The sequence below is a fragment of the Tinamus guttatus genome, unplaced genomic scaffold (genome assembly GCF_059628265.1).
Source record: "Tinamus guttatus ecotype Peru unplaced genomic scaffold, ASM5962826v1 Tinamus_guttatus_pri_ptg000115l, whole genome shotgun sequence".
NCBI classification, from domain to species: domain Eukaryota; kingdom Metazoa; phylum Chordata; class Aves; order Tinamiformes; family Tinamidae; genus Tinamus; species Tinamus guttatus.
In genome coordinates, this window is record NW_028288649.1 from 3047388 (window position 1) to 3073334 (window position 25947).

At 45.8% G+C, this 25947-nt stretch overlaps 2 protein-coding genes across 3 annotated transcripts in view; one reads left to right on the top strand and one right to left on the bottom strand.

Moving 5' to 3' along the window:
* Positions 1-3648: 3648 nt before the first annotated feature.
* CCR9 (C-C motif chemokine receptor 9) lies at positions 3649-5119 on the top strand. Its single transcript, XM_088521213.1, has 2 exons — positions 3649-3681; positions 3968-5119. Exons 1-2 carry the CDS (start codon positions 3649-3651, stop codon positions 5117-5119), a joined length of 1185 nt encoding a protein of 394 aa, XP_088377339.1.
* An 8935-nt stretch (positions 5120-14054) lies between these two features.
* Positions 14055-25947, bottom strand: part of FYCO1 (FYVE and coiled-coil domain autophagy adaptor 1) — a 46338-nt gene continuing 34445 nt past the window's right edge. For both annotated transcript variants that reach the window (XM_088521084.1, XM_088521083.1), the window contains exons 15-18: positions 19824-19919; positions 17729-17939; positions 16389-16498; positions 14055-15946 (exon numbers count right to left, since the gene is read on the bottom strand). In XM_088521084.1, coding sequence (XP_088377210.1) covers positions 15871-15946; positions 16389-16498; positions 17729-17939; positions 19824-19919 — 493 coding nt within the window. In that variant the 3' untranslated portion in view covers positions 14055-15870. The remainder of the gene's footprint in view (positions 15947-16388; positions 16499-17728; positions 17940-19823; positions 19920-25947) is intronic.

The window sequence follows — 25947 nt, forward strand, 5'->3', positions numbered from 1 at the left end:
AGGCCCCGTTCTTGTCCCGTGATTCCCGCCCACCCCTGCATGTGTTTTCAGTGGGACGGGATTTGCCCTGTGCTAACCCATGCACGCGAGCTGCAAAATTTGAGCAGGGGAGGTCTCCCCTTTGCTCTTGAAATAGCTTACCAGGAAAGAAGAAAAAAGAAAAAAGAAAAAAATAAAGGCAAAAAAAAAAAGAAAGAAAAAAAAAAAGAGAAGATTGCCATCTGTGTTTGAAACACCTAAACCATGCAAACCACAGAAAAACAGGCTGCCACAGGTTTAGTTAGGCTAGGGTCCTGCGAGCCCACACCCACCGCAGCCTACAAAAGCCCAAAGCTTCAGCAGTGCTGCAGAGAGCAGCACCCCGTGCAGCGGCGGGAGCGAGAGCGGGACCCACCTCCCTGCAGCCCCGGCCCGGTGAGTGCCTGCTTCTCTCCTCGGGGTGTGCGAGCCTGGCCCTGCTTGCTTTCCGTGTGCACCTTCAGCAGAAAGAAAATCAGCTTACACATTGGTTATTTGAAAACAGAGCTCATTTATCATTAAAGTCACTCCTTTACTGTGACTTTTTTTTTTTTCCTCTGTTGCAACATAAGGTGGGTCTGAAAGCAAAAAACAACCCCCAAACTCTGCACCTTTGGGTGCAAAATTACATTTTGCAAAGCGGCGCTGGAGGCGTCCCGGTGGCAGGATGACAGCGTGTCGCTGGCCGCACTCACCACTCATTTGTACCTGATATATCTCAGTTTCACAGGTGGTTTTTGCGCCGGGAGGCTGACGCTCGCGGGGCAGTTCTCACAACTGCGGTGCTCGAAGGAGATTTTGGCTCCCTGAGGGGTTTTTGAGCAAACGAATTTTGGCAAGCAGAGCTCATCAGCTTTGGCATTGCCCTGTGGCTGGGAAGGGGGAGCCATGCACTTGGTTCACTGATTCCCTAAACTGCATCATTGCCAAAAGATAAGTGGAAAGACAGCAGATTTATTCTCGTTAGTTCGTTGTCCCTCCCTGCCTCGAAGGATAGGCTAATGCTTGCCAGCTTTTAGGGTGCTGTGAAATGCATTACAGGAAAAAATCCCATGCTCACTGCGACACCGAAACGAAAGACCTCAAAGCTCAAATTGTTGAGACGATCGCTGTTCCGTCTGCAGCAACAGCAGCGCAGCCGAACGCCGAGCGCGGCTGCCGCTGTGCTTAGCGCGCCGCGTCCTCCGCACGCGCGAGGGTTGCGTGCGCTCTGCCTCTCCGAGGCTCAAACCCTGCTCGCGCTTCCAGCATGTCACTCGCACGTGCCCTGGCGCGGCGCGCTCGCGGCGCTGCACCCAGGGCAGCGGGTCCCGCCGGGCCTGGAGCGGGAGCGAGGAAGCCCCACGGGGCAGCCCCACGGGGCAGCGCTGCCCGGGGCTCCGCGGGCGCCTGCAGGGACGGGCGGTTTCCCCTGCTTTCTGCAGACTCACAAACATCCTGTGCACGCGGTGTCTTCGTGGCTGTGATTGATCACCCTTTATTTCTGCATCCTAGGATTTACTTGTGGCACATCTCATTTACCAGTCGGCTTTATACAGACCATTGCTTTCAGTCTGCTTACGTATTTTTGCTCGTGTAACTTCTGAGTGGAGTTGGCTGTTTGCTATCCTTGGGTTGTTTGCTTCAAAATGAAGGCAAACGAAATTACGAATTACGAATGTTGCATATTCCAAGTTCAGCTACTATGCACAGTGCACAGATGCTAAGAGCAGAATAGTGCATTTAGAGCTGTACTTGAAACTTCAGGGATGAACATAATTTTCCATATAGTTTTTTATTTTGATAGAAAATTTAAGAATTAATACTTATGCACATACTTATGACTGGTTTCATTTGCTTAATCTATTTTTAAGCAAATGTTCTCTACCCAGACTAATGATTTTTATTGCAAAAGTTGCAGACCTCACTCCTTAATAATTCATATTCATGAAAGTTGCTTCATGAAGAGGAAAAAATTGAAGGGTTAGTCCCCAAAGTGGTGCTTTTGGAACAAAATCATTTCTGAATGGATGAAAACGACTGCTTAAAAAATTCCTTTACTAGATTCACAAACACCACAGCCATTTGCTGCAAACGTTCACTTCAGCACCCATAGCAAGCAAAGGCCAGAGGGGACCAAAACACAAATGCCTTTCTACAAACACGTTCGCTGTCCCTAAAAGCAGCTGCGTCCCTGGCTTTGCTGGTGAATTTACTAAGGGCTTAGCAATAGCGAAGGGTGCACAGGTGAACTGAATGCTGGATTAATTCGTACCCCAAATAACGTTGTGGGAAGGTGTTTTTAGTCAGCGCACGTGAGAAACTGAAGGGAAACCAGAACGTGAACGTTGGCCATTTCCCCTTGGAAGAGGTTCGATTTGGTGCAGCTGCTGCCGTGGTGGGAGCCCAGGTTTGCGCGTCCGCCTCACAGTTGTTTGACCTGTTTTCTAAAATGCAGGACACGGGAAAGCCCTCTGCTCACTGCCCCAATCTAGCAGAGCGAGCGGGGCCAGCACCTGGCATCTCACTGGGCTTGCATCCCGGCCGCCGGCACGTGCAAAGGGGTGCCCAGCGTGCCAAGCACATCACCTACTACGTGTCCATCAGGCTCAGTGACGTGTTTTGGTGGTAGACTGGCTTCAAACGATTCGCAGCAATAAAATAATACAGGTTTTCTTGCATACTGCAGCGTAGTGATCTGCTTTGCTGGCCAGCATGGGTGGACACAGCAGTTGAATGCGAAGATGGGAAAGAGATGTTGCAGGCTGGACAGAGCAGATGGAAAAAACAGTCACTCAGAGGATGCAAGCATTTTAAAACTGCAAAGTCCCACTAAAAAAGGCGGGTGTTTTTCCTTGTTAGCTGTTAGACAATTTGAGAGAGATTTTGGTTATTCTCAAGGATCTTTTAGAAGTGTTGGTGCTTTCACATGACTTTCTTTTTCAATGCATGCACTGGGGACTCTACATCTTATTAAAAGTGAAATCGCAGTGACTACAGCAAGTCAAACAACTTCATCAGCACAGCAGAGAGAAGCTGCTGAAGATCATGTCCTTAAGTGTAAACTTGAATGAGTTAAGGATATTTTCTGCCAGTTTATTAGCAAAATGGAAACATCTAAGAAACGCAGACCAGCGACATGAATTAGTCTGGTTCATTCTTCAACCTGTCAGCCTCATTTCAAAGGGACGGGTCCAGGCTTGGGGCTGACACCAAGGTTTGGTTCAGAAAACTTGCTGTGAGACCTCCTGCTGTTTCTCATTACAAAAGACCCAAACTCATAGTTCTGTTTCTAAACTATTTCAAATCACTGTCTTTCCCTCCCTCTTCCCTCTCCAGGTTACTGTGCCTTCATCAAGACTGAGTCAAGATTGCTTGAATATGGCATTTCCAAGCGTAGTGAGTATGCGCTTGTGCTGCTGTACAATCTTACTGTTTTTCCCCCCACTCTTTTCACCCTCCTCAGGTTTCTAGCTCTCCCGGGCCAACAGTGCCATTCTGCCTCTGTAGTAACACGAAGCCTGTTCCCCACCTCTGTCCAAGATTATGGGATGATGGGTGGGACTATGGGATTTGTTAGACGTATCTAGCTGCCAAACCAGCAGTGGTGCAAATGGTCTGACACAGGGAAGGCTCTCATCACCTGCCATCATGAGGTGGGCCAGTGTGGGGGACAGCTCTTTGGTAGGCAGTTTGTTGCTCAACAGACCCCAAGCTGCGGATGAACGATGAGCCTGAGTAGTAGCCGTCTCAGTAAGTGCATGAGGGCATCTGGCTCCACATGTTTAGGTGTTGGGCACAGGCACAATTCAAGCAGTTGAAACACACTACTCTTTACCAGGAGCCTTTTTGCTTCTCTCTCTAAAAAAAGACATACTGGGGATCTTAAAATACACCTGATGGAGAGGGTCAAATTTATGCTTTATTGAGCCACCTCTTCAACATAAGCTTATCAGATGCTCCCTTACAGGTCACCCACCATGACAGGACTAGCCTGGATTATTACAAGAATGACAGCACGGTGATGTCTCCGGCTGGACATGTTTTAAATGACACCGACCTTATGTGTGACAGGAGGCAGGTCAGGCAGTTTGCTAGAACTTTCCTGCCGGTGTTTTTCTGGCTCATCTTCTCTGTGGGCACAGTGGGAAATGTATTGGTTGTGCTGGTCTACTGCAAGTACCGCTTCAGGAAGAGCATGACGGATCGGTACCTGCTGCACTTGGCCATTGCTGATCTGCTCCTGCTTTTCACCCTCCCTTTCTGGGCCAAAGCAGCCTCTGATGGCTGGATCTTTAAGAGTTTCATGTGCAAAATCGTCAACAGCATGTATAAGATCAACTTCTACAGCTGCACCTTGTTTCTAACGTGTATCAGTTTCGACAGGTACATCACCGTTGTCCAGGCAACAAAAGCTAAAAATTCTAAGCAAAAAAGACTCCTGCGCAGCAAACTCATGTGCTTGGCTGTCTGGTTGACATCTGTGAGCCTGTGCATCCCAGAAATTGTGTACAGCGAAAGTAGGCGAGTTGGCGACATAACAACCTGTAAAATGACATACCCGCCAACCATCAACAGGACCTTCCGAGTCACTGTCCTGGCTCTGAAAATCACAATAGGCTTTTTCCTTCCGCTCCTTGTCATGGTGATTTGTTATACCCTTATCATCCACACCCTCCTTCAAGCCAAAAGATCCCAAAAGCAGAAGTCACTGAAGATCATCACCACCATCATCACCGCTTTCCTCATCTCCCAGTTCCCATACAACAGTGTTCTGCTCATGAAAACCCTCCACACGTACACCCGTGCCACGCTCAGCTGCCAGGCTGCCGACCGCATGGACATCAGCCTCCAGGTCACCCAGGGCTTCGCCTTCCTGCACAGCTGCCTCAACCCCTTCCTCTACGTCTTTGCCGGCGAGCGGTTCCGCCGGGCGCTGTGCCGCATCGCGCGCTGCCCGAATGGGGGCCACGAGCAGAGCTCCTCCGCGTGCGACAGCCAGGAGCGCAGCTCAAACTGGTCCTTCGCCATGCTGGGTAGGCGACGCGTGAGGAGCTCCCTGACCCTGAGCACCCACCTGAACGTGTCGGTCATGCCCCCCTCGTGCCAAGCCCTCATGTAAGCTGCTGCCCTCTGCTCCCGTTGCTGGCTCTTGGACACCGTTTGTGAACCCCAAAGGCTCTCTCAGCAGAAGGACACAGTTTTGCAAGGGGCGGTGCACGCAGGCCTCCCGCCAGTGCCAGTGGGAGCAGAGGGTGCCGGGGCTCCTTGCACACCCTGGCCTGTGGGGGCCTGGCAGGACTGAGCCTGGTTTCCTAGCTGAAAGGAAGTGAAACGTTGAGTGTGAAGCAAACGGAGAGACACTAAGTGTACGCAGGGCTGACAGAGGATAAAAGCAGCCTTTGGGACAGCTGTAAATGCCCAGCCCATCTGTGGCTTGAACCACAGCCTGAAATAACAAGCCCCTCAGGGAAACGATGAGCCCGGCCACCTCGGCAACACCTCCGCAGCCAGCAGGACAAACCACTGCTCCCATCCGTAAAAAATATAAGGAAAGAGTTTTGGCCTTATTTTACTGTTTCTGTCAGCTTCTCGTCCAGAGGTTGTAGAACACGAAAGCCCTCTCCATTTCTACACCACTTACGAAAAATGCTGAAGTCCTTTCACCAGAGCTCTTCTAGAAGAGTCTACATCTGAGTCAAGTCAGAGTCACGATCAGTTCCATAATCACTTCAGGCCAGTGCTTGACTGCATCATTTAAAATTCAAAATAGCCCTTCAACGCAACAGTCAGACTCCAAATTTCCGCAGGAGTGAGCGAAAGCAGTCTTAGCTCTTGCGATATTTTATTTAGCCTCTGATATGTGAATGGTGTCCTGTGTGTGGGGGTGTGTGCGCAGGGGTAACCTCGTTCTGCTGAACAGACTGTTCTTGTTGCAAACGAAAGCTGGTCTTTGATGTTCATGAAGTGGTCATAGAAGAACTAGATTGATTTTTCTCCTTTTTTTAACATGCAACCAGGTACATTTTATATCTCACAGCCCATATTTTGATATGGGATTCTTGTGTGGTCTCTGCATTAGCAAATCACACCGCAATAAAAAAAAAAAAAAAAACTATTTAAAAGCTTTGAATTTTCTCTGCCAAGGATATTGTGCTACGTATTATAGTGAGCAGCTACAGTAAACGAAAACACAAAATACAAACCACTGGCCGAATGAACTGCTGGTCTTTTTGCTATGGTCAGAAAGTTGACCTGGAACCACTAAGACAGAGAGTAATTGAAGGTCAGACTTAACGATAAGGAAATTTTGATTGAGACTTTCCTCTTTGCATTAGTGACGATAGAGTTTCTTAGCAGCGGGGTGCTGGGATACCCCCAGCAACTTCTCTAGGGCTTTGGACGTGCCGCTATCTGCGCCGAAACAGCACAAATGACACGAGGTTGTGACGGCACCGCATGGTTGTTGCTCATCCCTATTCTTGTCTTCAAGATGCTGCATTGCCTGTGCTGCCAGTGCCAACCGTACACCTCTGGGACTTACACTGCTAGTTTTAATATACTATATAATATGGGAGGCTTTCATTTAAATTACCAATTTAATCTCGTTTGACATTTAGTAATTATTTCCTTTGAGAAGAAATTACTTTCTTTGTACATTAAACATTAAAGCATGTTGATAAAAACGAGCTTTGTACTAGGTTCAGCACTCTTCTTTTTTGCTAAGATATGGAATCTGCATAGGTGTATTTAAGAGGCTGTAGTTTTGTATATCTTTATCGAGATTTTTGCTTTTTACATTATCCTTAGGGAAGGAAACAGTAAAAGATGCATGTATTTTTTACTGTATGTGTAATAAAGTTTCTTTTTCTGAGACTTGTGTCAAGCTCTGTTTGCGCAGAGGTTGAAACTCCACTGCATAAAGGCACTAGTGCACATACTGGGGGGAAAAACATACGGTTTCTTGCCAGCCTGTGCAGTCCAGTTTTGTGTGCCATATACACAAGCTGTTTTCATGTGTTTCGGGAAAGAACAAATAACCTTTCTTATTTTCACAATCCCCAGGGAGTTCCTTAACCTGCAAGGAGCCAGTCACTGAATGGAGCTAGAAGGGTAAGTGGGAATGTTGGGAAGCACCTGCGGCTGAAGGCTGTGCTTGCAGCCAGCTCGCGTTGTCGCACAGCCTTGTCCCTCATGCCGGCGGAGATACGGAGACCAAAAGCCCACCTGAAGGTGCAGTGGTGTGTTTGCCATGTGTGCGGGCACGCGAGTGGGCCCTGACATCTGGAACAGAGCCAGCCTTGGTCCAAAAAGAGCAGAGGACAGCTTTGCTAGTGGGGATTTCCATGCTCTTCTGCCAGGAGTATGTGACACTGGGGTGAGGAAATCACGTCTTCCAGCCAGAAGGACCTCCCAGATTCCCAGTTTTGGGAGGGGAGTGGAGCGGGAGAAGGGGGTGCAATGCACTTCCCCTGTGGCATCTGGACCCAAGGCTCGGCCCAGACCTCCACCAAGGGGGACGGGGCTGGGATCCCACCACAGTCCAGGCTTGCCTGAGGGACGAGGATGTGCCGGCTGAGCTGGCCTGGAAGTGCTGCCGCCTGGATGCCGAGCTCTGACCCCAGTCCAGCATAGACCCCATCAATCCTTAGTCCTTTCTGTCGCGCTAAAGCCTTAATTCCCCTCCATGTTACCGCCTACGCTGATAACTCCCCAAAAATAAGTGTGCAAACCTTAGTCATGGTCTGCTCCGGGCGGAGAGCTCCTCTCCTGTGCAGCTTTCCTGTGGTCCCAGGGTCCCCCACACGGAGCCCCCACCGGGCTCTCGCGCAGGAAGCAGGTGTCCTACATGAGCCGCTCCAAACTGACCGTCGATACGGAAAAGAAAGAAAAACTGACACTGGAAGAGCAAGCCGGGAGAGGGGAAGGAGAGAGGGTTGCTCCTCGCAAGGGCAGCGCTCCCTGGGACCTGTGCCCCAGGGCAGTCCCCTCAAGCCTCATGTCTGACTTCCGTTACTGCTTCCCCCCTCTTCGGATCTGAGCGCCCTTCGGCTGAAGGCGAAGACCTCTGCGCCGCGCGATCCGCGGTGGGAAATTTCCATGCTCGGCTGCCTAGCGAAACCCCTGAGGCTCGCGAGGCGCCGGTGAACTTCCGCCGCGCGGGGCCGCGGGGCCGCGGGCGGGTCACGCGCGTCCTGCTCTGAGTCACGCTCCCCCGCGGGTGCACGGGAATGCAGCGCCCCATGGTGTGGCCGCCGTGGCCCTGGGCGAGGATGGCCCCAACCCTGCCCAGCGCAGGTGGCTGCCCAGCGCAGGTGGCTGCACAGTCGCTGCAGGTCCCAGAAGAGACCCAAGCTCACCCATGGTCTGGGCTGAAAAACCATTTTTCCAGCTGTTCCTGATTTCAAGTCACCATTTTACCTTCAGTTTTCGCTTACCTCAGCCTTAGCAGGGCGTTGTCGGGGTTATTTCACCCCTGCGTGAGCAGGTTTCCTGTGCAAGTTGGGCCTGGATTCCCCCTGCCATTGCTGAGGTTGGTATTTCACCTCTCCCTGTGGTCTGTGGGCAGCAGGCAATGTCCAGGGTATCTCGTCCTTTTTGCACAGTTGGGCAAGAGCAGTGTCCTCATCCAGGCCAGGTAAACAGCACAAGGCAAACTCCTGCTTTTGGGCAAGCATCAAAGTGTGATGCTCCTGTGAGCCCCAGCACAACTCAGCACTGGTGTAGGACGAGAGACGTGTAAAACACAGACACCGACGTCACTGTTGTTGGCCACAGATCTAGCAGGTCACATATAGGTGCTGTATTTCCCATGACAGGTGCAGTTTGCTGAACCCCAGACCCATGTATTGGTCTCTCTTGATGTCCTCTTGACTACCCAGTGCTCCCTCTAACCAGAAACCTGGTGGGGTCCCTGGAGCCATGGGCAAGCAAGCACTGGGGTTCAACAGAGCAATGCTGAATTTCTCCACACAACTCACAGAACTAGGGCCTGTGGCCGCTATACCCAAGCCCCTTAGCAGTAACCTAGGAGGACAGACAGGCTTCCCAGCGCTCAAATCGCTCTGCACAAGAGAGCCCAGCAGGAACGTGGGAACACGGCTCCCGGTGCAGGCAGGACGGGGCTGTGTGGGATGCGGAGGCAGCCGTCACTCGCAGGCACGTAGCACCCTAGTGACCTGATTGCGGTAGTGGGGAAGGAAGTCGAGGCAGAGACAGCTGATTGAGAGACTTTCACTTTCTGCAGACTAACCCATTTAACCCATCAACTGACAGGCGGACGTGCTCTATGAAAGCACCACTTCCCAATGGCAGGAAAGCTTCAGAAGTGGAAGAGATGCCCTGGGCGCTGCAACATCAACAAAGTCAAGGTAAATTTGGGAGCCCAGATGTGTCATGTCTGAGCTTGGTGTGCATCAACCCATTCTTTCCAAACAGACCTGGTTTGCACATGATTTGCACATGACTTGAGTGATCGGATACCTTAGCGGAAGTGTCCTGTCTCTTCCAAGCTTCCTGGGCCATATCACTTCTGAAACCTTAGATTTGGACTAGGAAAAGTCCCTGTGCTATTTCAGAGACTCATGGAGAGGGCAGCACTGTCTCATGGCACCTATGCAGACCCTAGCTTGCTAGTCTCCACTAGGAATAGCGGGCTTAGGAAAGCTTGTGGGCTACTGGATCTCATGCTAATACTTGTTGGACTTGTTGGAGATGTGAAAGTGGGGGTAGCCTCAGCTGCCATGAGCCATGAGCTGGTTGAATTCAGGATCCAAAGAGGAGGTGGCAGGGCTGTAAGTAGCCTAGCAACCATGGACTTCAGGAGGGCCAACTTCAGCCTCTTCAGAGACCTCCTTGGAAGAATCACATGAGCGAGAGCTCTGGTAGGAAGCGGGGCCCAATAGAGCTGGTCAGTATTCAAGCAGCACTTCTTCCACGCTCAAGATCAGTGCATCCCTTCTTTGAGTAAGAAGTCAGGCAGGAGGGACAGGAGGCCTGCATGGATGAGCAAAGAACTCACGGCAAAACTCAAACAGAAGAAGGCACTATACAGAAAGTGGAAAAAAGGACAGGCTCTTGGGAGGAATACAGGAATGTTGTCAGGGAATGCAGGGATGTGACGAGGAAAGCCAAGGGACAATTGGAATTAAATCTGGCAAGAGATGTTAAAATAATAAGAAGAGCTTTTTCAAATATATCAATGGTAAAAGAAAGATTAGGCAAAACGTGGGCCTGCTGGTGAACAGCATGGGTGCCCATGTTACGAAAGACACAGAAAAATCAGAGTTACTGGATGCCTTCTTCACTTCATTGTTTACCAAGGGCAGCCCTGTGGAATCCCAGACCCTAGAAACCAGAGAAGAAGCCTGAAGAGAGGAAGACTTGCCCTGGGTAGAGGAAGATTGGATCAGAGAGCTCTTAGGGAAACTTGACATTCACAAATCCATGGGCCCTGGATGCACCTGGGAGTGCTGTGGGAGCTGGCGGATGTTATTGCTAAGCCACTCTCCATCATCTTCAAAAGGTCCTGGAGAACGGAGGAGGTGCTGGAGCAGTGGGAGAAAGCCAATGTCACACCAGTCTTTTAAAATGGCAAGAAGGAGGACCCAGGCAACTACAGGCTAATCAGCATCACCTCCAAAGTGATGGAGCAGCTCATCCTAGCTGTTGTTTCCAAACATGTGGAGAATAAGAAGGTGCTCAAGAGTAGTCAGCATGGGTTCACCAAGGGGAAATCTTGCTTGGCTAACCTGATAGCCTTCTATAATGGAATGATTGGCTGGGTAGATGAGGGGAGAGCAGTGGATGTCGTCTATCTCGACTTCACCAAGGCTTTTGACACTGTCCCTCACAACATTCTTCTGGGCAAGCTCCAGCAGTGTGGGTTAGATGAGTGGACAGTGAGGTGGATTAGGAACTGGCCGGATGGCAGAGCCCAGAGAGTGGTGGTCTGCGGTGCAGAGTCTAGTTGGAGGCCTGTAGCTAGCGGGGTCCTCCAGGGGTCAGTCCTTGGTCCAGTCCTGTTCAATTTATTCATCAATGACCTGGATGAAGGCACAGAGTGCTCCCTCAGCAAGTTTGCTGATGATACCAAACTGGGAGGAGTAGCTGATACCCCAGAGGGCTGCGCTGCCATCCAGAGGGACCTGGACAGACTGGACAACTGGGCGGTGAAAAACCTCATGCAATTCAACAAGGCCAAGTGCAAGGTCCTGCACCTGGGGAGGAATAACCCCAGACACCAGTACAGGCTGGGGACCGACCTTCTGGAGAGCAGCTCTGCGGAGAAAGACCTGGGTGTCATGGTGGACGACAAGTTGACCATGAGGCAGCAGTGTGCCCTCATGGCCAAGAAGGCCAATGGGATCCTGGGGTGCATTAAGAAGAGCGTGTCCAGCAGGTTGAGGGAGGTGATTCTGTCCCTCTACTCAGACCTGGAGAGGCCACATCTGGAGTATTGTGTCCAGTTCTGGGCCCCACAGTACAAGAGGGATGTGGAGCTGCTGGAGAGGGTCCAGCGCAGGGCTACAAGGATGATCAGGGGCCTGGAACATCTGCCCTATGAGGAGAGGCTGAGGGAGCTGGGCCTGTTCAGCCTGGAGAAGGCTGAGAGGGACCTGATCAGTGTCTACAAGTACCTCAGGGGAGGCGGCGAGGAGGATGGTGCTGGCCTCCTTTCAGTGGTGGCCACTGACAGAACTAGAGGTAATGGCCACAAACTGAAACACCAAAAGTTCCACAGGAGCTTAAGGATTTTTTTTTTTTTAAAGTGAGGGTGACAGAGCACTGGAACAGGCTGCCCAGAGAGGTTGTGGAATCCCCTTCTCTGGAGATCTTCAAAACCCGCTTGGACGCAGTCCTGTGCCACGTGCTCTAGGTGACCCTGCGTGTGCAGGGGGGTTGGACTGGATGATCTCTAGAGGTCCCTTCCAACCTTAACGATCCTATGATTCTATGAAAGCTGGGGAAAAGCACCACCTACCGCAGAAGCACCCAGCCCACGCAGCAGAATGCCCTAAAGCGTGCCAAAGCTGGGGCTGGGATAGATGCTACGAAACTGGCAGGTTAAAATCCTGCACAAGACAGACCGAGAGCTGAGAGTGCCTCGCCCGCACACCCGAGGAACACGGTCTTGATGAGCATGGCTCCATGTCCATTCCTGGGGGCGCAGGTATGGACTTTTGACAGTTACAACCTCCCCTACAGAGCTGATAGAGTTCCTCGCATGTGGGTACATTATATTTAGTAATATAAAACTTAACCTTTGCTGTCCCTTGAACTCCAGGCTAGGCTTCAGAGAAGACTTGATTTCAAACAGCTGCCTCTGAGCAGGGGCAGGGAAGCAGCTCAGCCTGCACCTAACAGCCGAGGCCGCCACCGAAGCAGAAATAAGGTAAAAAACAGTGACGACCGCTCCTGGCAGAGCCTGTTATCCTTCTGATAGAGCACATGCCATCTAGGTGTGACCCCAGAAGCTCAGATGAGCCTGCACATCTGCCACGTGCCACAGGGCTGTGACTACACGTGCAAATACAGATGTTTCCCTCCCCACCCCGCGAAGATAGGAACCAGGACTAACTCACTCACCCTGATTTAAGGATCTCCGCTGTTGCTGTGCTGCTCTGTGCAGCTGTGCCCTGCACACCTCGACTAGTGAGACAGACTGCAGGAATAATCCTCATTTTCTAGGATTTTCTTCCTGCCCAGAAGCAGGTCACACAAGTGTCAGGGCAAAGCTATCTCTACAAGGTGAAAAGTGACGTATGCGCTTAGTGATGTAGATTTTTGTTTATTTAATTCCTGAGGTTAAAAAAGGAAAAGAAAACATCAAGAAACATCCCCGTACACAATCGCCTACGTCCCTGTAACTGTACAAACACTGGCATACATAAATCTTTTTCTCCCCCTTCTGGAACGTGAAGTTTGATGTGAACAGGCTGTGCAATCCTTTGGCAAGTAAGAGCAAGAGATGTTTCTGAACAACTTACAATATATATGAGAGTGAGCTTTATTAAAACTATAGTGCAATTTAAATTTTTAAAAAGGAGCAAAATCAGCCTTTTGCAGCTTTGCTACTCTGCAATGCAGTAAACTCTTGTGCAATAGATGTCAGTGATTTTTCCTAAAGCAATGTGGAGTAACATTCATAGAAATTTAAAGGAACACTGCCATGTTCTTAAAGCAATGATGCCCTTTCCTTGCAGAAACCTGTGTATAAGAAAAAGTACAGCTTTCCACTTTTCCAGCTCCCAGGAAAAACACCTGGTTGCTTGTCTATCCACAACACATACTCTTTGCTCCCTTAAATTAATTTGATGGTCAATTTCCAGTATTTCTTTCCTCTGATTTGCACTGCCGGCGATGGTCAGTTCATGGAGGGCCTGCCTCAGCAGGACACCTGAACATGTGCAGGCAAACGGAGGTGTTGGTGTCGCTGGAGCTTCTCACGTGCACAAGTTCCCTCCAAACGGGGCTATAAGGTGCTTGAATGGGATCAGTTCTTGTAGTAAGCCCTCGTAATAAGTCAGGCTCCCACGACTCTGTTAATGAAAGGTCTGGGACGATCAAACAAAGGTCAGATAACGACAAGTTCTTCACTGTCTTCTTGGCACAGCCTCTGAGGTGGAAAAGTGCCCCTCTTCCAGGCTGCACAGTGGGATTCCCACTCTCCTTAAACAGTTCCTTTGAACCCGTGCACTTTTGTTCACCTGTTGTGCTCTACCCTGTTAAGTATTTCCTCGTTTGAAACTTCTTCTTAAATACGCTCCTCCTTGGTTAGAAGCAAATACACACACACACACATATATATATTTAAATTACAGGTGTTGGCTTCTACTCTTCTTCCTCTCTCAGAAAGCAAAGAAACCACAAAACTATTCTCACAGGGCAGGAAAATCTGAAGAAAAGGTACTCTGAAGACTGAAAGGCTAAATAAAAAGACCTTGTTGTTTTTAGTCTCCTCTCCCTTACTGAACAGGTCAGAGCCAATTATTTTAAGAATTACATAAATAGTAGCTTAAAAATATATGCTACAGGATGCAAAAAAAAAAAAACCCAAGAAAACAAAAACCAATGTTAAGAGTAGGATGCAAAGAGGAAACCCAGAGGCAACTCTGTCAAACACATTATTAGACATAACTGAAATACATCTGAGCAGATAGGTAATACTATGACCTGATACATTTGACAGTGTCCCTTTAACTTACATTTGGCATTTTAAGAAAGATATCCTAGTGAGATTAGTATTCTAACTAAAACAACAGCAAAATGCTTTCAAAAAAACCACACCTAAAAGCTTAAGGAAAACTTCAGCAGACTTCAGTTACAGTCCTGGGAAATTGCATAGCATACGGTACACAGTATTCCATTTTTAAGCAATAAATAATCTCCTCTTGATTAATTAAATATAAAATATAGCTTCAACACTGAAATACGCCTTAATTCATGAAGTGCTCAGTGCATTGCTTATTGCCCCCGTCAGTTTCTTGCCCGACTCAGGCAGCCAGGTGAGGGTTTAACCGCGTGGGCCCTGCAGGCTGCACCTTGCACCTCTCCTCCCGGGAGCCACCTCTGCTTGGCAGGTGCTGCACAGTCTAGAGTGTTTGCACTTAAATGTCGTAAATACAGAAGCACCTAAAGGGAAGGGAATGTCGTCAATGGGCCAGACAGCCCGGCTGGAGAAGCTCCCTGTTTTCTGCTTTCAGTTATTTTGACAAAAAGTTGAAATTCTATATAGAAAGCAGACAGCTTACGTGGAAATTTTATGTAAATGAAAATCTAGTCTTCCTTCCCCCAGCAGGCAGTATGTTTACAGAAAGCTCTGTCCCACATTTAAGATGAAAAGTTAGCAGTTTGCTACGGCCCAGCAAATACTGAGAAGCTGAGATGAAAGCAAGGGTAAGGAAATGGGCAAAATGCACTGACACAAGATGGTGAGCTGCTTAGGGCTTGATATTAATTCAGTTTTGGATGGACTTTTTGAGACCATTTCAAATATTATTGCTACTTTCCACTTGGTCTAGAGCAAGATCTGCTTAGGGACTGTGCTTTCCTGTGAATGCTGATGACTAAGGTGCTAAAGCAGGAAAAAGAGATGCTCCTCTTCCCAAAAATCACACAGTGAGTGGTACTTTATTCTGCAAATTAGACTCCTGATTTTGCCACTGGTGTCCACTTTAAGCGCTGACTTCAGTGCATGAACTTACAGAGTATGGTGAGCAGAAGTGGAAGGAGTTGGTGCTTCATGTTTGAGTGTTTTGTAATTGGTATGCAGTACCAGAGCATTTCTAAAAGCCAGTTAAGACTCAAGGAATCTTAGCCCAAAATGTAAAAAAACCCTCTATATTTGCTGTTTATAAAACCTTAAAAAGATAAAAAATTCTAGGTGGATTAGAATACATGTCTACAAAGACTGATGTATTGCATAGCTGTTCTGACACTATGAGCAGAACAGAAATAGGTATGCTTCTTCTCCACTAAGGAGGTCAACAAAAATAAGCATTTTTCTTTAAGTTTCCTTCTGAATTTTTTCGGGTGGGGGGGAAGAAAGGTCATGCAGTTTTGAGTGAAGAATTTGGGTTTTCACTTAGAGAGCTCCTCCTTTATTTTTCTCCCCCCTGAAGAAAAATCGAATTGAAACATTACTTGACCTGTTAAATCAAGCAACATGGATTTTGAGCAATCTGTACACAGTACAGAACATTAGTGTTCCTAAAACAGCTTCTTTTTCCTAGTGTGTACATGATCTCTAAGTGCGTTATAACTATTGCATAGTTTCAAAGTGTTCAAACAGTGGTAGTCATATTGCTTGCATATACATAAATAATAGCATTTCTTAAAAATATAGTTAAAAATAACACAGTATTTTCAAGGCTATGGAAAATCACTTCCATCATAGATGACAGGTCGCTCGACAGTCAAGTGATAAAATACTCTTTTTGAGATAAATCTGTAGAGAAAGAAAAAACAGGATGAGATGATCGTGTTAGATGATGTCAGCTAGTCAGAAAGCCTTAACAGTGTATCCAATTTCCAGGTTACATTCAGGCAAAAACCCCACTTGTGGCTGAAAAAAAGTTTTGTCTGCAGGACAGCTGTCAGACCTGTTGTTTATAAAATGACAATCCTGAGTAATCTGACCTGAAAAGAGTTGTAAATTACTTGCTTATTCTGTTTACTTTCTCAGAGGTCAAGACTGAAAAGTGGAATTATGCTATGTGGCGGGGAATGACAAAAAAACAAAGCCAGGCTGAAGTTCTTTAGGCAAGCTGGAACCAATTTACAGTACTTAGTTGCATTTCACACCAGTAAAAGCAACAGTATATCCCATCAATGCCATAATCTGAAAAAAAAAAAACCTATTTCACCTTTTACACTCAGTTAGGACCTACCTAGAAAATGTGTTGTCAAAGATTAGCATGTAGATACCAGAATTTCTGACTTTCACCTGGCCTCTGATAGTTTCCTTATGTGAGTTGCAGCGTGTCATAGGAATAAGAACCTGGAATTAAATACAAATCAAAATGAAAGTTATTGTTTGCTCTAGAAGTTGACATTTACCTTCGTGAAAAAAATATATTTAATCCTGAGACATCTTGAAAATCCCGAAGTGCATAAATGCCTTCAAAACTATATTTATATTTACTGATTAGCATTAAAAATTCACCTACACTGGGATCTCATAGCGTGACATCCATTTTCCTTTGATAACTTTTTTCTAACATTAAGCTATGGCTATAAATCTCATCTAAAGTAATCATCTCAAGTATGTCATTTACAATGCCCTTTTATACTCCTGGTAGTATAAAAACAAGCTTCCTCAGCAAATCTTAACTGTTTGTCTAAATTTATAGCACAACTAGGTGGTTAACTTGCTGCAAAAGGTGGTTTTCACCTCAGCACAATAGCTGACATGGATCAAGGTCAATCCTATACAACCCAAACTGTATGAAATAAATGCATCAAGACAAAACTATTGACAAAAGCTAGGCCTTCATAGGAAGAGAACAGAGATTTTACAGAGAGTTAGGTAAACTGCAGTGAATTAACTCACGCTGTATTTGTGGCCTTCTCCCCTCAGCGAAATCACAGCATTAGAGCACTCCCTAAAAAGGCAGATTGAACCAACAGCTGCCCTGTTTTCACTAAAACTCCACAATGAGCTGAGTAATGCAAATTTACTTAAGGCACAAGCCTCATGAAATACAGGCAATGCAAATAAATAATAAAAAAATAGGTGTCCTGGGCACTGGCAGGGTGATTTTGCAACATGCAGGCATCCATCAAAGCACTTAAGTATGTGCTTATCTGCGGAAAAAAAACCCCACCACATATAACTTAATCAATTAATCTCTTTCTTTGTGGCCTCTGCTCAAGGGCTTGGCGAGATCAGCCTTAAGCAACTTGTAAAATAGGTAACATTGGCTTTTTTGCAGGCTTGGACATTTATTTTAATAATGGTAAGTGAATTTCAAGTGTGAACAACTGAAGCTACAATGCTTTTCAACTCAACTTTCCCAGATGACATTTAATAATTAAATGTACCTGTGCATTCAGTAGAATTGTAATTTTTCTGGCAAAACAACTTCCTAAAAAGCAAGAGCAGCTGGAACTCTTGTGGATACCTGCAGGTGACCGACTCCACAAGGCAGCTGGACTGTACTGTGCTACAGTTAGCCGGGTTGTAAGGAAAGGAAAAAAAAAAAAAAACATTGGGAAATAAAGGCCTTACTTTGCACTGATCCAGGGGCGCCTCTTCCGATTCTTGGTAAACCACGCTGAAGGATACGCTTTTCGGGTCTGATGAAAATATCCAGCTAATTGTCAGGCCTGTCTCTGTCACAGTGATGGGAATGATGCTGTAAGTGCTGGATTTAATGAACAGCTCTCTGTTGCCTTCCCCAAAATTTAGGATGTCTTCCACTGTAAGGGGTAACTTTATCCTGTGAGGGAGAAAAACACAATTACTTAAAGAGATCCAACCTAATTATTCAGACAGACACAATAAACTACCTTTTGTTTTCTATCTAAGGCCACAAAATGCAGCAAAAGATGCAGCCTTTTGGTGAATGCAGGAACCACATAAAAGGTGACTGATATCAAGCACTTCACTACTCTGGCAAAAGTGGACTTTAGTCACTCATTTATTCCATTTTGATCAAAAAAAAAAAAAAGCCAGTGCTTGAATTAAGCTTTTTAAATCAAGGGTTACCATGATAATAAAGGAACTGCTGCCCTCTGCTGTTCTTTTTAAACACACACTGCTGTCACCTAATTTACACCTTTCAGCTACCTTCCTGCAGGAAGTGAGGAGCAGGGGGACAAAGGGGATAGATGGGCTGAATATGAACAACTCTCCAGATTTTGGGGAGCACTTAATGCAGCAGCTCAGACTGCATAAAAGCTGACTCAAAGTGCCTCCAGCCAGAAAGGAAGTTCTCACTGGCACTGTTGGGTGCCACAGCATTTTACTAGCCTACCACATTTGGATCATCTATTTCAAACCGCAATGAGCTGCTTAAACAGGAGAGAGAATCACCTTCTCCAGGGGAAACCTGGAGAAACTGTTAAGAGCAGAGGATCTCACCTACTAAACTAAAACTGATATATCATGTCAATCCCTAGAGTAGATAAATTGTTTCCCAAGCAGGTCACTGTAAATCACAGTATTGTGATATGTCTGTCAGAAGCTATCAAAAATCATCATATTTGCCAGAAGCTAATGCACTGCTAGTGTGAGGGTTTTCTGTTCTAAATAATTCAATTTCCAGCTGTTACTACGCAGTGCATAGGGAATAAAATGGATCTATTATGGTAACTACTGTAGCCTGTCCACAGAGGAAACTTTATATGAAGTTTTACTATCTCATTAGCTTTTCTTCTTAAGTGAAATGACTATTATCATGTCTCAGGCGACCTTTGGCTTTAGTAAACGAAGGATCACTCCTGGTTTTGCCCTACTGCAAACTCACTAGTGACTGCAAGGCGCTAGTTATGATCCTAGTGACTGCTTCATTTGCCCGCTCCTTCAAACAGCAGCCAACAAAATTGAAACAAGGACCCATTACCTCAATGCAGGCAAAAGCTTAAGATCTTCCCACAATTAAGCCAAAAATTCAGATCTGAGTGAGAAATTCAGATCTGAGTGAAAAATTCCACAAAGTGGAATTTCTCTAAGCCACGGGGATTTTGGTGTGTTGGATTCTCCCCATGGCTGTGCAAGTGATGTGCTGCACACAACTATTAATTTCTGAGCAGTGTTCGCATGCAGAGAATTGAGCACACACAGTTCACAGACACTATGCTGAGGCTCAGCTGCACATTTGATGCAGGAAGTTTCTGTAAGGCCGTGAGGGCCGCCAGTAAATAACAGGCCTTGAATTCCCTCCCCAGCACAGAGGGTCAACTGGCACTATAATCTCTGACTTCCCCTTGCAGATGCGTCCAGAGATGCCTGGAGGTCCAGAGATCTCTTCCTAAGCCCCTCCCTGTTCATGGCACCTCCTGCAATAACCACAGGAAGGAAGTTTTTCTGATCCTAAATCTCTGCTCTCTTTTTTGTTTTGTTTTTGGACTGAGGATTTCAATCTCTCTTTTTTATTTCCCCCTCACACTTGCAAGTCAGTTTTACAAAAGTGAAGAGAGAGGGCTTGGCTCACTGCTGCTGCTCAGCTTAGCAGAGCTGGGCTGCCTGCTGCTTCTCAGACCAAATTCTGCCTTCAGACACAGGCAATCAGCTCTTGTGGGAGTCTGCAAGACTTGTGCTCACACAGCTGACAGCTGACTTCACTCCTTCAGCCTGGTAGTGATGAAACTGTTCTGCTTACATGATCTCTCCTGACTTCAACAAGCATATCTCGGCATCTTGAGCAACTTGCCACTCTTCTGATTCATCAAATGTTGAAGAATTACACGTGCTGTTCCTAGAAGAGAAAAGGAAAGCTGTTATTCTCTGAGCAGTATGCGATCAAACATTGTCTGCTTGCTGACGCCTACCCAAGACAGAAAGTTTTGGTAGCCACGATGTCATGTTCCAGAATTTTTATTTTGTGTATTCCAGAGACAACATTGCCCCCACAAAAACTGCAGCTCCATTCGGCTAACTATTGTGGTTTCATGAGCAGAGGAGAATACATAAATCCAGAGCATCTCTTCAATAGTCTTGGTATTAATTCCCTATTGTGATGCTGCCAGATCTTAAAAGCTTCCCTGACAGGCAGAAATCTTGATGGAGGGCAGACACAAGAAAAGCAGTCTGGACTCTTCTCTAATAAAAAATCCACACAGCGATGAGACACTAGTGCTGGGTTTGATTTATGAGATATTTTACAAATATACTGCCCAGTCCCTTATTTTGATAGTGGTACTCAAAATACATATTACGGCAGTAGAATCTCTCCGTGTATCTTCTGTTCACATGATAAATACTAGATGATTCAAACAGGAGTCCACTGCAGAAACAGTTACAGGATGAGAAAGTCACCCGCCTCCTCCTGAAAGAAGCAAATGGGAGAACCTCCCATCCACTGCCTGACACAGGGAAAACTCTGGGGCAGTGGAGTGGCCCCAACTACGAATTACAGTGCGGGGCATGGAGAGGTTGGCTGCAGAGAGGGCAGGGGAGCCGGAAAGTGAGTGAACAAATGCTGAGAGTTTCCAAGCAAGTTAGTGCTTCTCGAAGTGACATTCACTTGATGTCTCTGCACCTCAGCACACTGATAACTGAGACAATCAGGCTGTCATTTTTTCCAGAAAAAAAAAAAAAAACAAAAAACAAGGATTTTTGCAGATAGGGAACAAACCAATTAGTTCCTTTCAAAAGCCAGTGGGATCAGCACTCTTCAGTGCTGAAGAGTGCGAGAAACCATGTCGAGGTACAGAGCTGCTTCTGCTGGACATGAATAGAGCCTGAACAGGCTGTGTCGGTACACACAGACGTGGGCAGGTTTTGTGAGGTAACAGTTTTGGTTGAAACCTCCTTGGTTTCAACCAGGACTGACTGCTCTGACCACAAATAAAACCATAAACACCCACTGTCTATGCATGCTTCCTGAACATATAAAGCATTAATCTCTACAGATTTCATGTTCTCTTACTCCTGTAGCTTCCTGGACAACTTTTGACTTCCGCAGAGTCATACCAATGTTGTTAATGCCCTAAGTGCTGTGAGCAACAAGGAAAGCACAAATCTGTGACTGAGCGCCCATAACCAAACAACCCCTGCCCAGTGAGATGCTGGGAAGACACAGTTTATAGAATCATAGAATTATTATGACTGGAAAAGAACCCTCAAGATCGAGTCCAACCATAAGGCCTGTTTGTACATAAGGGGTGATTAACAGACCATTTATGCAAATATTTAGGAGGTGATACAAATAATTTAATTATTAACTACGTACCCTTACAGAACTACATAAGAAAAACTAATAAAATATTGCCTGTTAAATTGCATGTTTTGTTTGCACACTCAGTGCAAACCATGATGGAGACTTCATGCTGGAATCACAAAACTCTTCTTTCCCATCATGTTTGGTATTCAGCCTTAATTTCACAGCCTTGTATTCATACAGACCAAGAGAACTACAAAACTGTAGAGAAGAGACAAACTCCATGATTGATTACCCAATTCTATTAGTTCTATAATTACTCCATTAATTTCACCTTTCTTTTGGGACCCTTAAGTGTAAATCAAACCTCGGGACCAACACATAGTCCATACTCTGCTCTAACACAAGGATTTTTTTTGTTTAATTCCTGCTGCATCCCAGCAAGCACATTTTTATACTCAAGTCCCCTTTTGGTTTGCCACTTTGCCCTCGCCAACAAATTCAACACACCTCCTTATTCCAGGCTAGGGGAATGTGAAGTCCCTACTTTGTCTCTTAAATCCAAGTGCATTGCAATTATAGAGCAAATCCTCCTGCTCTCTGTAATATCCCATTCAGTCAGATGGTCCAAACCGATGTCTGGAAGCACATGTGCAGAAACACAAGGAGGAGCCTGGTGATTTAACTGGAGCTCTTGAGTCCAGCTGATAGGCAGATTTATTCCTGTACGAGCTGTTCGCAATAGGTTTTGGCCTGGGGAGCACGAGAAGCAGCATGAGAGGCTGCTGTGTGTCTAATGACAAGAAAGAGGCAAAGGAGTTATGCTGGAATGGACTAATGTTACCTTGGATCCTCCTGTTACCATCTCAGATACCTGAAATTAGTTACCCTCTTCCTCCTCACCCCTACATACTATATCACATCCTACTACATTATGTGCAGGCAAACCAAAAGGCTGCCTCTGTCCTTAAAACTGCTTGCAGTCTGTCTGTAAGTCCACGGGCAGCTGGTTCATATGGAGAAAGCTCAGGAAAAAAGCAGTCACCACAGAGAATCTATATGCACCAAATGCCAGCTTGCAAGAGGTTTAGGGAATGCACTGAGGTGCAGACTGCTCTGAGGCGCCAGTCAAATGCAGCACCCTCAGACATGCAAGAGGTTTCAGAACAAGGGACCAGGGTGCCTTCGATTCCCTTCCCCAGCAGGAGGCAGCAAATACACGACAAGCACCAGAATGGGCCCTAGCAATACGGGCAAGCTGCTGTCCCCAAGAGCCTAAGTACGGTGCAGCCCCCAGGTGAAAGGCAGCCGCGGGTGCAGCTCTCTCAGCAAGACCTCTGAGTTTTCTCCTCGCCCATTTCCTTGCCCAGCCAGGAGCTCTGCAGGGCTGCTCTGGCCCGGGGCAGCTGCCAAGAGGGGGCTTCGCGATGCCGCAGCTCAAGCCTCTTCGTGACCATCGGCCTCCTGGCAGCCGCTGCTTCCACTCTCCTCTCCCGAGACCACCTCAGCCCCAGGCCTGCTGAGATGCCTGGGGGTCACTGTTAAGTCAGCTAAGCTGGGGTGTCCCATGAGAGTCTCCCGGTCTCCCCGAGCAGCAAACAGGCGGCCGTGCACGGCAGGAGCCCTCACCTCTCCCATGCTTTTTCCCTGGAGAGTGGCGCCTTAGCGTGGTTGCTGTGGGCCAGGCTGATGGACTAGCTCACATCCTGTCTCCCTGAGTGCCCGATTAAGGCGCTTCCGGAGAGACCTCAAACTCCTTCTGTTCTGAAGGTGTTTCGGTGGGCCTGGCTGGCGGGAAGGCCGACCACTCTACTTGTACAACATGGCGGAACCCCCTGTTTCCTCGAGGCGGCCTGGGACGGCCGCACTGCCACAGCGTACAGCTTAGCCCTGTCCTGCGTGTGAAAATAATTGCTACGAGATTAAGACCTATTTGTTTTTTGCTTTCTACACACATTTGCAGATGTTCAAGTCCTCGGAGGTTCGTCTGCAAGCGTTCGGCTCTGCAGGATTGAGCCCCACTTGAGCCAACTCTGTCATCGGCCCCTGCAAAGATCCAGCTGCACGGGCTAGTTGCTCTGAGTGCTGCTGGCCTCCCTTTGCAAATCTGTATATTAAAAAGGCTCCTTTTTATTTCCCCGGCAAATCTGTACATTAAAAAGGCTCCTTTTTATTTCCCCAGCCCCTGCTCCTGAAGAGGAGACTCCCATACATATTGCGAGCAGTAAGGCTCGCTCAGGGGGCAACCACCACTGATAAAGAAACCTAGGAAATCTTTTAATAAAACACAAGAAAAATAAGCATAAGCATGAGAAAACAAAACATGAGAAGAAAAAACTGTCACTAAAAAGTTATTACATCAAAACAAACAGAAGAAGTGGGGAAAAGAAAAAAAACAGTAGTCTCCAATAGCTGTCACAAAACACGCATGAGTGGTTAAAAAAAGGTAAGTAGTAGATACAGATTAATTTTTTAATTCTGCAAATAATTTCTCAAAAAAAACCCCATTTGACTCAGGTAATTTCAATATGATGGAAACGGGCAAATGAAACATTTTCCAACATATTAGGAGGGTACAGCTTATCTGTACTATGTTTTTGTAGCAGTATCACTCAAGAGCATGTTTCAAAACATGAGTAATTTCATTTCAAGCTGTTTTGCTCAAAAACTACAAGAGCTGTGATGAAATAGCACAGATAAACAAATCAAACCGCTGCTTTCAGGTTTCCTCTGAAGCACAGATGCCTGCATTCCCCCAAGGTGAGACATCAGCTAGTAAGTGTCGGCTTTCTTGACTTTAAGTGAATAGATAGAGGGTAAGAAAAAAAGACTTTAAATTTAAAAACACTCAAACTTGAAAGATTTTGCTAGCATCAAGGTGAAAAGTTTAATAGGAAGTACCTTTTTTGTGCAAACTAGTGAAGATGCTGTATTTGCCATTAACTTTGTTATCAGGTCCTTCTGGATGTCCTGGGAGCTCTTTGAAAATCCTTTGGAGGAATTTTTGGGATATCTGGAACTTAGAGGTTAATTATCTCCTTTCTCTTTATGCTCACTAATCTGTTTTTCCATCTGTATTTACTTGAAAATATCTTCTCTCTTCCAACAATTTTATATGTGAGACAATTTCTCCTTTTCTGATTAAAATCTTCAAAACCCATTGTAGTGAAAATGGATGATTTTTAAGCAAGGCTTAAAATGATGCTGACAAGCACTATTTAACCATTTCTCTGTTTATAGTCTATGTTTATAGCCATAGCAAATCATTCTGTTTATTATTATTATCATATAAATAATATAATTATTATAATATAAATAATTATATACACAATCATTATATCATTATATAATACATTCATTACATTAATATTATTTATATAAATTTTTATACATAATTTATATTAATATTAATATATGTATATATTATATTTATATATTGTAAGTAATATTGTGTATTTATTTTTATATATTATATATTATTTATATAATGATATTATATAAATTATTATATAAATAGCCACTATATTATAATTATTGTATATCATTATATAAATAATTATTATATGAAATAAGTTTTGGTTTTGATTTATATATATAAAAAGAGTGATCTGTATTGGCTATTTTATTTGGAATCCCTTAGAAAACAAACAATAAAAAAACAATAAACAAATAATAAACTGGCAAGATCATTACTGTTCTTTACACCCTACCTTTCAGACACGACTACTAAAGCAGGATGGGCAATCAGCATAGGAAAAATCACATAACTGAGACCAAAAGACAAAAGGCCCTATTAACAGTGAACCTACATGCCCTATATGCTCCAGGCTTACTCAGGCCCAGGTACCTCAAATGCCCAGAGTGGTGGAAATGTTAAGTAGCCTTCCTCTGGTGACAGGAGTAGAGCTCTCTATGCCAGGGTAATCACGTTGTGACTCTCCATGACCTGTTTGCATTCTCCTGCCTGGAATTGAAAAGTTAGCTGTACTAGAACCAGACCTCAAAACAAATTCTGCATTAGCACCATGGACATGATATGACTCTTCAGTTCACCTTTCTATCCACGATGCTCCTGTCCAAAGTAAGTTTCAATTAAAATTTCAGAGCTTCCTCCATTCATTTCCTCCATTTACTCTCTCGCACTTTTGTCCAGACAAATTACAACAACATTTCCCTGCAAATAGACTCATCCTGCTCGTCTTCCTTAGGACCAGGCAATTTTCCCCCTCTCTCCTTATCTATCTATATGAGGCTTTCTGCACTAGTTCATTTCAGACTGAAATATTCCTACTCTTTTCTCTTTAGGGTATCATTGGAACATCTCCATTAACAAGACATAGCAGTTCCAAAGTTTGAGGCAACATATAATGCGGATTCAAACTTAGGTGTGTAAGTAACAGGCACTACTACTAAAGCATTTCTGCTTGCAAAAAATATCAGCTATGATAATAATAAGGCATCCTGAATAAATCAAAACCTTTTTTTTTTTTTTTCTAAGAGCTCATAAATAATTAGTCTTTCTTTCTCTTACAAGTTACCACCAACTGAAAAAGAAAAAAAAAAAGAAAAAAAAAGCTTACTGGACTGGATAGGCTGGTCTAATCAAGGTAAGGATCTGCTCCTT